The sequence below is a fragment of the Arctopsyche grandis genome, chromosome 3 (genome assembly GCF_051622035.1).
Source record: "Arctopsyche grandis isolate Sample6627 chromosome 3, ASM5162203v2, whole genome shotgun sequence".
NCBI lineage: Eukaryota > Metazoa > Arthropoda > Insecta > Trichoptera > Hydropsychidae > Arctopsyche > Arctopsyche grandis.
The window spans coordinates 31,755,204-31,771,695 of record NC_135357.1 but is presented as its reverse complement, the minus strand read 5'-3'; the positions used below and the strand labels follow the sequence as shown (position 1 = coordinate 31,771,695).

Below are 16,492 nucleotides of genomic sequence, written 5' to 3'. Positions count from 1 at the left end.
ACCACATAAAGCATTCTATGAACCGTATTATATCCTAGACGTGTTTCACAAAACGGTAGCCAGGTATGTGATTGTCGGAATATTGATCATGTTCAAACTCTTCGGTCATGATTTATCAGCTCAACGTGCGATATATACATGTATATAAATTTGCAGATCGATCTGGAAGAAGTGCAAGTGTCCGAGATTCGATTCGTTTGACGCACTTCGGCGATACAGTTTCGTCATAATTATGTAAAAGATCAATCTAGCACAAGAATGGTAAACATGTTTTCGGCATGGCGATCTCGTCACAAGTCGTATGTACATACTTATCCAGTTGGAAAAACATGTTTTGCCTTTGGGCAATGCAGTTCCACGCGGTGGGAAGAGGGTTCATCAACACTTCATCGACCAAAGCATTTGGCAGTCGATCGACCGAAAGATTTTCGAATGCAATTTGCATTCTAGACTGCGGGACTATCCCTTCATTTTATTTTATTTCATTCTGTAAGGAGAGAGATCAACGACCACCGGATTCCCACCCCTGGGTCTACCGCAATCCATAGTCGCAATCTAGAAATGCTTCATCAGTGTCAGCTTGGCGTTCCAGAGTGAACGTCTCCAACATACATACATAAGTCTTTAAAATATCGGTGTGAAGTATCACACTTATAAAATTGGAACATATTTAGATAAATTCGTTTGGTATTCAAAGCATACTCATATTCGTTTTTTTTAATACTAGCCAGCCAGCAGTATGGCTCGGTGGTTGGGCTTTTGCTTAGCGCTGAGAGGACGCTGGGTTCGATCCTGATCGACCGCGATTAAAAAGAATTTATTCCGAGTACTTTCTGTAATGCTACTGGTCCGACTTGGATATTTGTGACTCCAGATCGATCGTTTCCTATCAGAGTTTGGTAGGAAACGATCTTTTCTGATTTCATTGTTGAAACAGTTCCTGATTAAATTGGCTAAAAACCTTCCTACTATGTCACCATTATATGATTATATGTCACAGTGAAATTATATTTCAAGTGAAAATATATTTTCACTGACGTTTCAGTGAAATCATAACCAGTTACATTTTCAAGGTTGGTTTTATTCATTTGAGATTAGATTGTTAGGGTTGGTATTATTTAAGGGTTAGGATCATAGGTATAGAATATTCTATATCAATGGTTAGGATAGGTTAGTTTAAGTAAGGGTTGGCCCTATTAATTTAAGATTGGGTTTTTAGAGTTCAATTTATAGAGTTAAACGTTGTAAATTCATTGTTTGATATATTTTCACTGCTTGAATTTGTGAAAATACATTTTTTATAGTGAAAATATATTTTCACTTGAAATATGCTTTCACTGTAACATATATGTACACTATGATTAATGTACAATAATTATTTATGTTCAAATTCATAGATGTCTCGTTAATTTCGAGCTTTCAGTGTCTCGTAATTCAGCGACCTATGTAATAAAAATGCTGCATTGTTTGTAATTGAATTGTCTATCAAGATCGTATTAATCAATCAAAAAGTAATACAGGCCATTCGTCAAAATAAAACCTACCATTTAACATTAATACTGACTGACTAATAAAAAAAACTGACCCTTTATTATTTATACTGACCACTTGTATACTGACCGTTTAATATAAATACTTACAATGATAGACTAAAATACTTTGTAAAATCACGGAAAAGGTAATATCTATTAAACCTGCTCAAATGCAAAAAAATCTCAGGTAACGTTAACCAAATTGGCAAATAGGTCTTTTCAATTGGTGAAGTGCCTTTACCTTTTTGGAGAAAATGTTGAAATTTTATGTATTCTTCCGGCATACAAAGTAGTGTTTTTTTGTAATATGTGAGCCGTTATATTTTAAAGTGGCGGAAGTCCAACTTTCTGTTCCAAAAACACTATTTCTATTTGACTTAATTCACAAATTGCTATCACCTCTTTGAATTCAATATGTCCAGAAACTCGGAAAAACAGAATAAATATATTACAGGCCACCAATATTAATGTAATGTATTTGCGAAATGTAATGTTTTGCGAAATATTTCTCAAAATGAAGAAAAGTGGACTTATACCACTTTCAAATATAACGGCTCATGTATTGTTTCTATGCCGCGGCAAATTGTTTATATATGTATGTAAATCCAGCGCAAGATACCAAAATAAAGTAACGACAATTTTCAGCTGACCATTTAAGAAAATAATGAAAACCATTTAAACCACATACTTAATACTATGATATAATTTCAATCAAGCTTAGACAATTTTGAGTGAAGTGTCACATTGAGTAATGGCCAAATAAACAATATTTCAATCGAATAAAAATATGAAATTCCAACTATTAATTAGAAACGTTTGATTGAAAGTTTTATTATTCAAGGCTTATTATCGAAATCGTGCCAAATCAATTTTAAATGGCAATCGATTTCAATATACATACATAAATGAGTAATATTTTTGACCCGAGGCGCTTTATATAACGAATTCAATAATCCAAAAGAGTGGAACCAGCAAGTGTGAACACCATAGATATAGAATAACTATGGTAAACACACATTTAATATCAAAAGTATCTATCATAAAACAAAACAAGTGTACATCCAAAAGCATCAAACGTCAACAAAAACGTATGCGTCCGTAGTTAGAAACTTTTAAATAATATAAAAACGACACTGCATCATTGATAAGAAGCATATTTAACCTACGAGCCAAGGAGCTATGTACATAACATAACAATAGATCCAGATCCGTCGGAACAACATTATCCCCCGAGACACAAAGCGATTCCAATTTAACAAGTAAAATAGCAAACTTACAGTAATCATCGTCCTCCATTGTGGCCATGGCTGCAGATCAAAGACTCCTCTCAGTATAAAAAGAGACCTTAGAATAGTCCGAAAGTGTTCTTATAGTCCGCGCGCGGAACGCGAACGTCCCTTCCGTTTGGTTTCCAAACCGACAAACACTGGAACTGCCGATGATGGAGACAGTTCGCACTCACTGGTGGACAACGGTTGACTGGAGAACTCCACCACCGTCACTGGTCATCGTCGGGGGGTTGGGTAGGGGGAGATCAAAGCTCACGTGGCCAGAACATGGCGGAGAGGGGGCAAGTGCTATGATGGAGTCGAGGGTGGTCGTTATGGTGGTGCTCTGTTGGGAGCTTTAACTTAAGGGTTAACTCGTCACCAGGTGGGTTTCCAGCGAGCAAGGGAGCTGATCACCCCCAAGTCTCGTCTTCACCGGAGACCTCTCGTGAGGCAGACCACTGCTTCCGGCACGCCGACAACCCCTCATCTCTTTTCTGGCCAGCTTCTGCCCAACTGTTCTCACACTTGTCCGAAAAAACCACACCCACTGCAAAGTTTGGCTCTAAAACCGAGCACCAAAGTCAAAACCTCGGCCCTTCCACAATGCTAAAAAAAGAAATTTTCGCGTAAGTAGAGTACGCGAGTGTATGTGTGTGTGTGTGTGTGTGTGTGTGTGTGAGATAATGGCGACAATAATTACATGTAAAAAGGGTTTCTTGGAAGAGATCGGCCGGTGTGATAGTTAAGTGCTTTTTATACCTGTCGAAAAGTAAGTATACGGAAATTTTGCTAATTTAGCAACATAATGCACGATGAATTGTTAAACGACTCGTCTACTTAGTGTACTTAAAAGCAGACATCAGCAATGCAGCATAATAAAGATAAATTCACGACGGAAAAGATTAAATTCTTAAAAGATAAAGCAAAATATACCAAAATAATGGAACGTGTGTATCTATGTACATACATACATATGCATTTAAATTGATCCAAATATAATCTTATCACAAAATTAAAATACACATGAGATTGACATCAATCAAGAGGCCGCTAAAACCTGATTATATCATATTTCATTATATGTACCTATACAAATGTACAAATATAGATCAAGGACTATCGTGTGCTCATGAACCCAAAAGTTTTTACGAATCATCATCAGATGCAGTTGATATATGACACACAGTACAAAGTAGGAATGTAAAAAATATATATTTAAAATCCAATCACTATGTACTTCTAGAGTTATAAAACTTTGAAGGGGTTGTTCCCATTTGTATACCAGCTCGAGCGAGTACAAAAGAAGTACTTTCGTTAAGTGGAGGGGTCGCGTTTAGGGTCAAAAATGGGTCGCCAGCCGACTAAAACGATGAAAAACCATCACAATTGCAATTTTTCATCACGCAACCATAAATCACAAGTATGCAAATCAGACGACCGACCGGTCAACGCAATTACCATTCAATTACTCCAATTTCACCATTCAGACGAGATGTTCTATAATACGTCGGACTTCGTACTACCAGATAGGCGAACTGAGAGTGCAAAATTTCACACGTACACTATTTGTCGAATCAATTTGCGTCAACAATGAATTCGAGTTTTCTGACCCCTGCTCCTCCTTTAAAAACATAGAAGAGGCTTTGTAAAAAAAAAACAGCATGGGGTTGTATGGAAGCCGATGGAATCATGGGGGAGCGTCCCATGCTATTGAAACGACCTCGACCTTCTTCTATGTACCTATAGTATCGACTTGTACCGGCACGATCAAATATGGATACGCACATCGAAGGCAAAGATGGCTGTCCGTAGTTGGGGTGTGAGGTGAAATAACAATAAAAAGACAATTTACTCCTAGAGGTGGACACGCAATCTATGTAGAAGAATCGGGTGCTGGGTCACGCGAATTGATCATCAAACAGGACAGAAATGATACCCATCGGGATTTTGTACCGTGGAGATATGACTCTACCCACACTCTCAGACTTTGTTGCAACCCTCAAGGGTGGTTGGTAATTGGATTAGCGTATTTTTGGCCTTTCAAGAAGCCTCATACAGACGGTTAGAGGTCGTGCGATGACGTAAGATGACCTACAGGCGACGTTCTGGACAATCGCAAATAGGTGACATTCAACAAGGGGAACTCGATTGATTACTCGAACTCTATCTAGGGGGTCAACCAAACAAAGATTCGAAACGTTTTGAAAATAGACGAGCTCTAAATCTCAGTGCTTGAGATGAGTGCTGAATTGGTAGATAATACGAGCTGGAAAAGTTCTCTATCATACCTAATACTCGTTGTATGTATATAAAATGAGCTCAAAGTTTACGTTGACGTCATGTTTAATGCGATTTTATTCCGACACTACAAAAACAAGCATTCGTTGTTGATCAAAAGCGATGTTTTTATTATGTATTTAAGTTTCGAACAGTATTAGTGAACATTTTACAAATGAACTGGAACGATTTCGTTGAATACTTTCAACAAAATAAACACAGCTTGTGATGATGTCAGTATTGAAAAAGCCTTATCAAATCTAGAATAGATTAGATTGTGTTAAGGTAAGCATTCACATAGACGTTCAAAACAAACAAATCAGCAGACAAGTCAATCGGCACAACAAACCAATCGACAGACAATCAACAACAAATCTGTCGTAGTTGTTTATGGGTGCGATTTAGCTGTACACTGAGAAAAATACTTTGTATCTTAAAGAAAATTTTTGTGCATTAAAAAATTGCAGTATTTTCGGTGCATTTAACAATCTCGTATTGTGCATCAAATAAAATATTTTGGCATTATAAAGTTTTCAGCGACTGGTAACTTTTCTGCCAATAAAGCAAGAACAATTTAATATAATACTAGTTGTAATGGTCACTAGGACTCAAGATATTACTAAATAATGGACCAGAGATCACAGTATTTTTTTAACAGTGAACTTTTAACATCTCCGCGTGTACTTAGATTCTGCAATTAGATGCAATTTCGTGCAATTAGATTCTACATACAAGAGTTTCGTAGTATATAGGCGTATTACAAAGCTAGATGAATCTAGTTACAATGGTCGCTAGTATTCAATATATCAACAAAGAATGGACCAGACATCGCCTTTTTTTACAGAGAATTTTTAGCAACGATTTTTTCCGTGTATGCCCACATTTATGTCGATGCTACATACAATAATATGGTAGTACACAATATAAAGCTAGACAAGTTTAGTTGTGACGGTCGCTAGGACCAGACCAGGCGGCCAGGATGCTGCCATAAAATAACAATAGACCTCTCCATTGTCTGAGAAAGCAGGACCAGACATCACAGAATTTTTTAGCAACGATGTATCACCATGTATACCCACATTTATATAGATTCCATACAAAATAGTATCGTAGTATACAATACAAAGCTGAAATAGCATCCGAACGGATGTAACAGTCGATGAACTAAAGGACGTGTATGAAACACATCCTTTAGATAGGAATGGAAGATAATAATTGGAAAGGCAACGGTTGATTGAATTATGAGACATACAAACTTGCATATCAAATAAATTTCCCCAATTCAATCATCTAAAAATGTCTATACCCTTCAGGTATAAACACAATCTGCTTTATGTAGATCGTCGACTTCAGAGAGTATTTAATTCATATTATGTATTAGATGTATTATGAGCATTAATTTGATTTTTGATTTTTAAATGCTTTTTATTATTACGAAATTATGTTCACAATACATTTATATCTATTTTAATAGCTACTGATCTAGTGATCATTTACTATTTTACAATTTAATTTAATTTGGTTAGTAATCATAGTATTATATTATTCTAATGTTAATCTACAGCATAATAGGAAAAAGAGCTCAAAAACCTATTTACAATCCTTGAGCATTAATAAGAATTGTATTTTGAATTTTATATTATGCTGTACATTAACATTAGAATAATATACTACTATGATTACTAACAAAATTAAATCAAAATCGCAAAATAGAAAATGATCAATAGATCAGTAGCTATTAGAATAGATATAAGATGTATTGTGATCATAATTTAGTAACAATAAAAAGCATTAAAAAATCAAAATCAAGTCGTGTAAACTAACCAAGACAATCATCGATCTAATCTGAATCACAAGACTGGCAACCCGAAAACAAACAACAAAACGAAAGCTTTGTCTCTACATATAACGATGTACATATCTCATCAGCTTTGCTCCAACAGAATTGCTTCCGAATGCGCAATTCACAGTTTATTAAGATAATAATAAAGCACAAGAAGACTTGACGGCATATTGTAAACATTTATACCAACTAAACCCACAACTTAAGCGATGGAAACCGGCCGACTTACTCACAAAGGAGACAATGGAGTCAAAGGATAACCATCTCTAGGAGGGATATGTCGAGTGATTATGATGACGATGTGTCAGTGTGTGTTCGGTTGGAACCTGGGTATGTTTATATATGTCTACGTCGTAGCCGGGTATTGATTGGCGTCTTGACGCTGCGTAGCGTCAGCGGGCGTCGGCGCCGCGACCGCCACAATACTGACGCGACTGGAACCCCCCGACATGGAAGGTGCACAATTCTCAAACTGCGGCTCGGGAACCCCCCATCCCCACCCCCAATGTCTCATACTCTTCGCCCGGCTCCAATGCTCTGAATGGGGTGGAAACCAACGTGGGGTGGAAACCCTCCCGAGACTAATCTAGATGGTCCGACTGGAAAGTTGCTGGATTCCCTTTGTATTATACATATAGAGTCCTGCGGGGTAGCCACATACAAACATACATACATATACAGCGTCCTTAGAACACAAAATTGATAGAACTCAAAGATTTGGCTAAATTGAGTTATTATTAGTAGAGGTAGGATAGTCACAGTTCTATCCATTGTTCCATTGTTGTAAATCCTTTGTAAAAAAGGTTCGGCAAACCTTTAACCCTTTGCCCGCGTCACCAAATCTAGCGAACATGCCCTGTACGCGGCTGCTTTTTTGCGGAATTTGCTATCGCGTTTTCGACTATAAATATATGTTGTAATATTTTATAAATTATTTTAGCCTATATTGAATATTTTTTGACTAATGCCATCTATTGAATTTGGTAAAGTATACATTTAGTAATATTTTCAACCAAGTTATAAAATTTTAACACAATAGACGTCTCTTATACAGGTTGGAACTTCCAAGACATCTATGCGTGTCTCACGCGCTGAGGGCATGTTCGCTAGGACATGTATAGTAGTCGTACGCGGTGGAAAGGTTAACAATGCATTTACAACCTTTGAGCAATACGCGGCACCTTCTGGGTCCGGTGACTAATTATTAGGGTTGCCAACAGGTAGTCTCTTTTTAAGAGAAAACGTTCTCTTTTTAACCCTCCCTCACCGGAGTGGGGTATGCAAGTGCCCCAATTTTTACGTTTTTCGTAATAACTATGTGGTTTTCAAAACTAGACATCCTATATTTATTGTATTCTTAGAATGAACTACAATAAATTTACTTAAATAGATTTTGTACGATTTAAAAAAGGGGTACATCGTAAATAAATACATGTATACATTTCTACGCTCCAAAGTATGATTTAAAGGCGGTAGCGATAAGTCATGTTTTTTTTTTAAGATATTTGCAATCGACCCGTCATAAGCAAATTTTATCACAATTTATTTCAGAAGATTTGGCAATTCATTAATTGCCAGCTTTTTATCCATTATTCGAACACTCTGCGGCGCTTTAGTCTAGTGTCTTTTGCACTAGATTTTATAAGAGCTTTTGCCAGCTCGTTTGAGTGGGTTTCGAGTCTACGCTTGTAGTTCTTTGTGTAACTTTCTATTTTCGTTTTAATTGATGGTATAGATACAAGTTGATGAATTTCAGTGTTTCTCGCAAACCATGGGGGTATTTGTTATTATTCTAAGAGCTTAGAAAAGGGGTACATCGTAAAAAAATACATGTATACATTTCTACGCTCCAAAGTATGATTTAAAGGCGGTAGCGATGAGTCATGTTTTTAACTGTTCGCTTGCATATTCTTGTTGATCGATGAATCAATGCGAGAGAAAGAGACAGATATATTTTCGTAAGCTATTGTTTTCGTCGCTTTTGGCGCGTGGCTATTGAGTCATGCAGTCGCCTGTTGGCCTCACCTATGTGCGTTTGCGTGTTGATGCTTGTCGTTATTTTTTAATACAAAAATAGTCAAAAACATGCTATAGGACTAAAACTTTTTTATGTCGATGTATAAAATGATTAATAAGATATATATTGAACCCATTTGTATTGAGAAAAGCTGTATTTTGATTAAAAAATACTCGACCCCGGTTCGGGACACTTGTTCGATCTCGACGCTCCGTCCTTCAAAGGTTAAACACAATTCTTTTGTTCTCTATTTTATATTATACCCATAATGTCCTCTTTTTCAATTTTGACAATAATTTCACGCAGTTTGTACTATATTTTCTCACAAGATATGACGTGAGTGGAGAGTCTATCGCCGTTTTTCAGTCCCACGGACTTGGTTTGCAAAACGCCGATCGGTGTTGGTCAGCATTCAAAGGGTTAATGTAAAATAAAATCTAAAGGTACTTGAATTATGAAAAGTTGTCATTTTATATCCAATCTCCCAGACTAATTACAAACTTAAAAACTGACTAATCAAATTTTGTGGAGTTACCAATTTTGAACTCCTAGTGCGCGATTTATACAAAAATACAGGATTTAATCAAGGCATCCTGTCTTGTGGAGAGCTCGGAAACTTTTCCTAATGTAACCTAGAGCTGTCCTCAAATACAGTCTGCCTCGGCTATGACGAGACTCAAAGGACTCTTAACATCAGTAATAAGTTAAATCTACACCAATATTTGACGTAGAGCTACAATAAAACCTCGATTATCCAAGACTAACTAACGAAAGGCGCAAAGACCTTTCTGCAAATGAGTCCATCGTAGAGCAGCCATATACATACGATACTTGTGTCATAGATGGTTAATCGCTCGAATCATCCGGTCGATTGTTTCAATTTACCATGTGGCGATTTTTGATCTGTTCAGGAGATTAGGCCATGTATAAATGCCAATCTGACAGAAGTGAGATTAGACCTATCCAAATATCATAGCAACGACCTCGGTCTATCGAGTTAATTTGAAAACAAACACGATATAATGTATTGCTTGTATCAAATCGAATCCATAATATTTGCGCAACGTGCTAGCAATAAGTACTTAAATGTCTATATGCATGATATATTTTATGCATCAAATTTTACATACATATGCAAAAAACAGTTTCAGTAGTAATTGTGCATCGAAATATATAATTTATATAATCTCAAATACGATCACAATTGAAACGATCTAGGTTAAATTTAATCAACGTTCGAGATTTCAAGAGATCGATTGCATTCACTTTACATCCGTGTCTGGTATTATTGATGGATTCGAATCTTGTCCTAAAAATCTATTTATAAAACCCATTAGCGTTTAAAAAAAAATTAAAACACGCATCAATGACGTAAAATACTATGAATCACTTGCACGTGAATCACAAATTTTGCGAGGGGACAAATTATGCTTATGCAATACACGCATAAATTGCATATGCACATATGTGGTATAAACATATTATTTTTTTTATTAAAATGCATAAATAAATAAATATGTTTTTTTATTAAAATGCATTTTATCTTATTTATCGCAATACGTATTAAAATGTAATAAAATACATATGTATAAGAAACCCCATACAATGGATATATCAAAGAGTGTGTAACTAACAACAAACATAGTGCAACAATAAAATCAAGAACACGGGGCACGCTATACAACATATTACACTATCGTCTATGCAACCTATCTAGGGAATTAAATTTACCGGTAAATGGTAAATATTTTTTCCATTACCGGTAAATGAATAAATGTGTGGTTACTTTTCCTAAAAACGTTAACCTAGATTGAACCGCAAATAAATAACAATAAATCTCAGATGAAAAATCACTCGTAATAATTAATAATCGTAATTGAAACAACCGTCTAATACAGTGGTTCTCAGGCGAAATTTTACCGTGGCCGCACAGGTGATAATAGTGGTCCCATGGAAATGTCTGGTGGCCGCACCAAATTTAATCAAATAAATTAAAGTTACAATAAAAAAAGTGGATCAATTTATTCATAAAATAAAAGAAATTTTAACATTTTGGTATCTATTTATTTAATAATAATGCAAATGGAAATTGCTCAATACTCCTTTCTTCCAATGCAAGCCGCATTGCTGTTTTTAAGTTTGCGTCTGTCAGCTCGTTTCTAAAATTTTTTTTAATAAAGTGCATTACACTGAATGATCTTTCGCAATATACGGTAGTGGGAAAAATAGACAATATTAATAAAGCAATTGTTGCCAAATCTTTATATTGGTTTATTTCATTGTCAACGTATATTTCCGACCAAAATTTTTGAACCGAAATATTATTAAAATGGTTATTAAGTATTTGATCATGACTAATTTCTAATAATGCATATTTTACGTTAGACCAGTTAATTAATCTCAATACTGAAAATGATTTTAATCTATTTTATAGTACTATGAAATTTTCATTTGTCTTCATAATAAAAGGGGAAGATACAAAAGAAACAGTTTTAAAAATATTCAATTCGTCGAACCTTTCATCAAGTTCCAGATTCAGAGATTTAAGACACTCTATTATTTTAAGTTTTAATTTTAATTTTAATCTATGAAATCACTAACAGAAGATAAAATTGAAAAATTGTAATTTTCAACTTCTATCACAAGGCTTTTCGCTATAATTTTAGTTTGTCAATGATGAGCATGGTTTCTATAATATTATTGTTAAGTTACTTTTTTGTAGTTTTTAAAATATATTTAATTTTTTTTGAATATTAGTATTATTTACTATTAAGTCGCTGGTGGCCGCACTTGAGAACCACTGGTCTAATAGCATGTATTACGACTTGGTTGGTCTGTGTTGCCACTCTTAAGCATGCAATAGTGTAGCCACTCTTACGAATTCAGCAGTGGTGCTACATACCAGGGAACCGTCAAACTGACGGAAGGATCGCTACTCGCTACAACTTATTACTTGTTGGCTTGGTGCTCGTCAAAAAACAATAGACCCCTCCATTACCGTACAAAGCAAGACAGCAAAAATCATGGTTGACAATAGTGAACCACTTTTTGGGCATAAAGGATCGTCCACCGCCCTTTACTTATTAGTAATAATAAGTTATTACTGAGTGATCACTGTAAAGAACTTCAAGACCTATAATAACAGAGAAATATGATGAGTTTACTGCATTGCATTATTCCTATTCATCCCGTTCAAAATTTTAGTAATATTGATCATTTAATACTTAAAATAAACAAATTCAAGGTTAACTTTACAGGTAAATCGGTAAACCAGTGACGAAATCCTTAAACCCATCACTAGTTATATGTATGTACATACTTACATAATATCGACTTTTCGGCACATATTAATGTTCCTATACCAATTTGGCACGAATTTTATTTTTGCAGACACAATATTACTTGTACGAACTTCATACTCAAGTTCAAACTCGTTAGTAATCTCATTCGAGTCATGGCTATAAAGAAAACGTTCCACCGAAAGCTGGAACAATCTTGAACCTGACCCAAGTAGGGGACTTTACGTATAGCGCCTTCTACAAAGTTTAGTTTTTGTGGGAGATGGATTAGTTCAGTTACTAAACTAATCCACCACGATCTCACATATTAGTTCGATATCAATAATTTTATTGAACAAATTAACCTTATGTATTGCAAAACAAAGAAAAATATTAATGAAAATTTTCTCTAAATGAAACAATGGCGGACATAATCAATAGAATGCTAGAAATTTCTAGATGGATCATATTTAGAAACATCTTGAAATTGTCTTTGATCTTTTAATACTCAAACGAAAGATTTACAGTTCGCTATTTTCAATTGTATACTTATTGTACGTATTTGACAAAAAAAAAAACCTGTTTCGAATTTAAAAACATATTGGCCAGTGTTCAAAACACAATGGCGGGTTATCAACATTGAAAATTTTAGACATTGACGCAGTATGGATATTAGTAAAAAAATATTAAAAAAAATCCTACAGAACAAAAAGAAGAGGCAAATTAAAATAAATTACTATTTTGGTACGTTGCCCGATGACGATCAACGTGTTTTTTTTAATATAGAAAGAAAAGCGCATTAAACGCCGTTTTATTTAATAACTATTTTAGATTTGAATACGAAAACAAATAATCATCATGACTTTTGCATTATACATATGTACATATATCGAATGACAGATAATTGTTGCATCTGCACAATTTGCTAATTTGCAATTTTGCCTTATTTTCGCACATTCGACACGTTTAAATACGCCGCAAAACATAATTATGTATACGAAATTGTGAAATTAAAAACGAACACATCTTTAAAGCGTTTTTTATTTATTTTTTAACTGTCCATAAATAGTAAAAAAATAAAGTAAAAATGTATAATCTTAATACTCGAAATGAAATAGTCGTGTTGAATCCATCGCCATTTCGACTATCGTAATTATATTAATAGCAATTCGCAACGATTAAATGGAATCAAATCACCATGGAAGGCACGCGAGTGGAACGCATTATAATATGACATAAACATTTATCGTTTAATACGGTTATATAATAGATAGACAACGAAAAATTAATTATATATTATTTTTAAACGAACAATCGTTTTTGGCAAATCTGTCTCCTTTTGACACGCGATTCGCAGTTTTTCCTTGAAATTTCCGCGCTTTTCCGTTAAAAAAATTAAACATTCACTAGGGTGGAATTGAATTTTCGCAATGTTTCCCCCTTTTTTTTCTTATTCTCTTCGGCACGATTTCCACGTACGACCACGAAGCAAATCGATACGGTGCTCATCTGTACCTGTTGTCGAGCTTTAAGGTCAAAAGTTACCCTACACTTTTCAGTAAACATACCTAAATAATACACTTTAATTTAAATATAGCGTGTTTCGTTAGTATACGGAAGCTGTTTTTTTTTTTTTGCATGTGAAGAATATTTTCTTTTGAGGCAATTTTTTAAGTAATTTCAATGAGAATGATGTGCGTAGGAGTAGAATCTAAACAGAGTCGATGGCCTTAGATGGAGAGGTAAAAAAAATTGAATGTGTTTGTGTCTGCAAACGAATAGAAAGTCGATTGTGAATATTTGAGATACTAACTGGATTATATGTAAATATATTACAAATTGTTAAATTGTGTTTTTTTTTTTAATTAAGGCGTAGAAGCAATATACTTTATACTAGGGGCTTAATCAATATTTCAAAAAACATTCTAAAATGTAAGAAATCGTTTACCCTCTCCTTAAAAATACGGATACGCCGTTTTTTAGTGATACTCACTAATTGCGTTTTATGAAAAATACGCCGCAAACCAATTATTTTACAAAAATAACCAAATTACCGACGATATTACATTATTTTCGCATTAATTCAATTTATATTCCAAGAATAGCAATAAAATAATGAAACACATGTTTACATTTTATAAACTACTTTTTAATTTTTATGTTTTTTTCTGCAAATGTTTGCAGATCGAGTAGTAAACAAAACGATATCTTGTAAGTAGCCCTTAATAATGTTATAAATTAAAGTTGATAAAAATCATTTTGAACCGATTTTTTTCAATATTTTATTAACTACGCTTGATAATAATTGAAATGAAAAGTAATACATTTTAGTGGATCAATTTCTCTCCCTCTCTCTCTCTCTCTATAATGGCATCAAAGCATTTATGGAAGACATCAAACTACAAAAAAGGTAAAAGACGACTCACCTCCGGCTACCGTGTGGTTTTCCATTTCGATTAACTGTTTTTCGACGTGGAATGTGGTAGATCTAGATAACAAAACAATAATAGAAAAACGTTAAAATATAAAGTAATCGCTATAAAATGTAAATACAACACACAATATGAAATGTCGATTATGTGTCAAGTACGTTGCTTTAAAATAATAAACATAATGTTGAGGACAAAAAATAATTAAAATGTATCAAGACCGAAGGTCGGACACAAGCATGTTTACGTCCACAATAAACTGCATAATCCGCAATGCATTTTTTTTTTGCACAATTAGACTAATACAAAATTTGTATGAATTTAATTTTAAAATGTCACAAAGGTGCGGTTCAAAGGGGGAAGTTCAACGAAATATAAAATGGCGCTAATTAAATTCGTAATTTATTAAACGGCACTCACGAGGCGTCCTTGACTAGCCGCGTTGTCGGTGCACTGACCTGTTAAAAAAAACCCCGTTAAATGAAAATATATTTATTCCCCCCCAGTCTACGATAGAACGGCACAGGGTTGCATCTTGGGGTGTTATGGTCGAAATTTAAAATGGCAAAAAATAATAAAACGGAACAATCGAATAGGGAAACATAGAAACGTCACCTATGCGCACGCGGTGTCTGGCGTGGCGCTGTCAGGGTCGGGGCGGGTTCGCGGGGCAGAGGAGGCGCCAGGGGGGCGACGCAATTTATTTAGGGCTTCGCCGACAGCCTCCACGCCACTCCTGACTCCACGCCGGACGCTACTGCTTCCACATGCTAAACAACAACATCGCCATTCACGCCAGACGCCAACCTGCATTCGAGCGAAAGAGACAGCTGCTCCTGTCGTTCGCAATGCGTTAGAAAGAGACGGCTATAGCCACTCACTCGCTTCCTTTTTCAGGCTTTCGGCATGTACGACATAAGGTGCGCGCACACGTGTGACCGGTATTCCTTCTCGTTACTGTAATAATAGCCCATACACATCTGTGTCTGATTTATAAATTATTTCAAAAGGACTCAATGATTTTTTTTTTTAATTAAAGTGTGTCGTGGGGTACATATACAATTCAGTTCTGTACACTGTGCAATTGTGCACCTCTCTTGAATTTCGAAGTAATGCTTTTAATGTATTTGCTTTGCTTTAATGTAAGCTGCGGTGTTTTTCACGGGGGTGTGCTCATGTATAATGCCTATCATGACCGGTTCGGTGATTACTAGTCAAATGTGAACCGGTCGCTCTAGATCGGTCACACGTGATCACCCGTCACACTAAAACTGGTCACGAGAAAACTGGTCACACACTAAAATCGGTCAACCAGTTTTCTCGTGACTGATTTTAGGGTGTGACCAGTTTTAGTGTGACGGGTGATCACGTGTGACCGATCTAGAGCGACCGGTTGTCCTGTGACTGGTTTACATATGACTAGTAGTCCGTTTACCATTGTGACCATTTATTTTTTTCCTCAAAACGGGACATCTACCAATTTTATATAATAGTATGTGTATTCAAAAACGCATATTTTTTTTATTTATTAATGAAAATAATAGGAATTAACACGTAAAAATAAATAATTTAGGTGGTCTTATATTTTTCTGAGGAACAAATTTTCAAATAAACAAGTATTTTTGGTGTTGATAAGAAAAACCGATCGGAGAATGTAGGGAAATAAGTGTCAGACCAAAAAGCGAAGTAACTAAAATAAAGAGCCTCGTAATGAAATTGCAGGATTTCTTAAAATTTACTTTAGTAACTAACATTTCTTTAAAAACCGCCAGATTTGTAGAACGTTTTATTTATTGTTACCGTGGTTGCTCTTTTTTTGAAGTAATTTAGATGTAGGTATTTTTA

At 35.1% G+C, this 16,492-nt stretch overlaps 2 protein-coding genes across 4 annotated transcripts in view; one reads left to right on the top strand and one right to left on the bottom strand.

The window, feature by feature from the left end:
• Positions 1 to 15,608, bottom strand: part of LOC143909612 (influenza virus NS1A-binding protein homolog) — a 53,952-nt gene extending 38,344 nt beyond the window's left edge. Inside the window, exons 1-2 of one of the 3 annotated variants that reach the window (XM_077427685.1) lie at positions 15,263 to 15,608; positions 14,645 to 14,706 (exon numbers count right to left, since the gene is read on the bottom strand). In XM_077427685.1, coding sequence (XP_077283811.1) covers positions 14,645 to 14,669 — 25 coding nt within the window. In that variant the 5' untranslated portion in view covers positions 14,670 to 14,706; positions 15,263 to 15,608. Of the gene's footprint in view, positions 1 to 2,809; positions 3,410 to 7,249; positions 7,360 to 14,644; positions 14,707 to 15,067 lie in introns of those variants that run through there. The other 2 variants (XM_077427686.1, XM_077427687.1) reach the window with 2 other exon arrangements.
• Positions 1 to 16,492, top strand: part of LOC143909201 (uncharacterized) — a 171,080-nt gene that overhangs the window by 69,533 nt on the left and 85,055 nt on the right. The window lies entirely within an intron of this gene.